The 1896-nt window shown below is 45.2% G+C and overlaps 1 protein-coding gene across 1 annotated transcript; it reads right to left on the reverse strand.

The window, feature by feature from the left end:
- Positions 1 to 377: 377 nt before the first annotated feature.
- LOC115957108 lies at positions 378 to 986 on the reverse strand. The gene has a single exon (XM_031075336.1). It carries the CDS (start codon positions 984 to 986, stop codon positions 378 to 380), a length of 609 nt encoding a protein of 202 aa, XP_030931196.1.
- Positions 987 to 1896: the final 910 nt, after the last annotated feature.

A 1896-nucleotide genomic window follows, 5' to 3' on the forward strand; every position in this document is an offset into this window, starting at 1 on the left:
TGATTGTTTTACTTTTTTTTTTTTTTTTTTTTTTGATAATCTGCAATTCATAGCTAAGAAATCAAAATACAGTTGGGGAAATCTTCCTTACACACAGCCAACAAGTCTGGAGGAAGATTATCCTTATTGAAGCAAAAAGACATCCTAGAGTCTAAAGCAGCCCTAGCTGTATGGTGCGCAACACCATTGCAAGATCTAGGAACCCAAATGAACGAAAAGGAAACAAAAAAACCAGTTAAACGGCGAATATCAGAGATGGGGGCGAGAATTGCCCAAGGAACATGGGAGTCCGGAGCGAAGATGGCGTCGAAGCACTGCTTGGCATCCCCTTCAAATAGGACATGGCTCCACTTCTCTATTCTGGCAAGCTGAACAGCTCATAGAAGTGCTTTGGTTTCGACTTGGAGAGGGGTGGAATTTCTGATGGTTCTCGCCCAAGTTTTGATGGGGGCGCCCAAGTGGTTTCTAGCGAAAACAGCAATGGAGGCAAGGTTGGATGAGATAGCAGCATCTACATTGATCTTGATCCATCCCAATGGAGGGGGAGTCCAGTGCTGGCGGTTGGTGGGCGAGATGAGGGATGATGAACACACCTGGAACCTGGTTTGGATAATCCGGATGGACCCAAGAATATCCCATCTAATGTTGTGGTGTAGCACCCTGTTTCTAGATTGCCAGATCTCTTCAAGAATTAAGGCCAAGTTGAGTGAGACCATCTCTTGATCCGAGGCACAGTTACAGAGCTTTGGTGGCTGAAGGACGAGTTTAATGATGTCTTCGGTGTTTGGAAGTGTGATCTGATCAGGCTTGAATCCCCAACAAGCAAAGAACCATAATGCTCTGGAGGCATTGCATTTGGTGAATAAATGTATAGGAGTCTCGGTACATTCTCTGCAAAATAGGCAACTCGTATCAGCTATTTGGAAGCGCCTTGAGAGGTTGTCTCTGGTGGGAAGGGCATTAACTGCTAGTCTCCAGAGAAACATTTTGGTTTTTTCAGGCATCTTAAGTTTCCAAAGTTTTTTCCAGTCTATATCCGTGGTTTAGGGAGGATTTGAAAGAGTACGAATTGTGTGATAGGCAGATTTGACTGAGAAGCATCCTCTGGATTCGGGAATCCAAATCAGCTTGTCCGGGGTGGGCGTGACTGGGATAGGCATGCTAAGGATTGCCTGAGCTGAGGTTGAATCAAAAAGCTCTTGGATGAGGCTTGATTTCCAACAGTGCATATCTGTGTTGATCAGATGAGAGACTAGGATAGGTAAATGGTTGTAGGCAGCCACTCTTGGGGTTGGGTTGAAGCCTTCAATCCAAGGAACCCAGGGATCTTCCCAAACATTAATATTTGTACCATCCCCGATGGCATAGCATGCACCCTTAACAATTACTTTCTTTGCCTGCTCAATAGCCTTCCATATAGGTGATGCGGACTTGTGAGGATCAGCACGAAGCCAATCGTTGCTGATTTTGTATTTGGCCCTTAAGATTTCCATGCATAGGCTGTCCCTTTTGATTGCTATCATCCAGGCCAGTTTAGCAAGGAGGGCGTTGTTTACGTCCTTAGCTTTCTTGAATCCAAGACCACCAAGATGCCTAGGATGGCAGAGCTTATCCCATGCTCTCCATGCAAGGAAATTTCCTTCTTGTTTATTGGGATTCCACCAGAATCTTCTAGTGAGGGAATCAAGAGTGTCGCAAATATTGTTGGGAACTTTAAAGGTGGACATGGTGTAAGTGGGCAAGGTTTGTGCAACTGAGGTGATAAGGGTTCTTCGTCCAGCCCAGGAAAGACACTTACTTCTCCAACCAGCAAGCTTTGTTTCAAGCTTAGATTGGAGATAAGCGAAGTCTTTTGATGGGGACTTGGATAAGAAGAGATGTGCTCCTAGGTAGACC

Source organism: Quercus lobata, chromosome 8 (genome assembly GCF_001633185.2).
Source record: "Quercus lobata isolate SW786 chromosome 8, ValleyOak3.0 Primary Assembly, whole genome shotgun sequence".
NCBI lineage: Eukaryota > Viridiplantae > Streptophyta > Magnoliopsida > Fagales > Fagaceae > Quercus > Quercus lobata.

Coding starts and splice junctions, on each gene's coding strand:
- LOC115957108 (XM_031075336.1), bottom strand. CDS start 986: ATGTTTCTCTGGAGACTAGCAGTTAATGCCCTTCCCACCAGAGACAAC.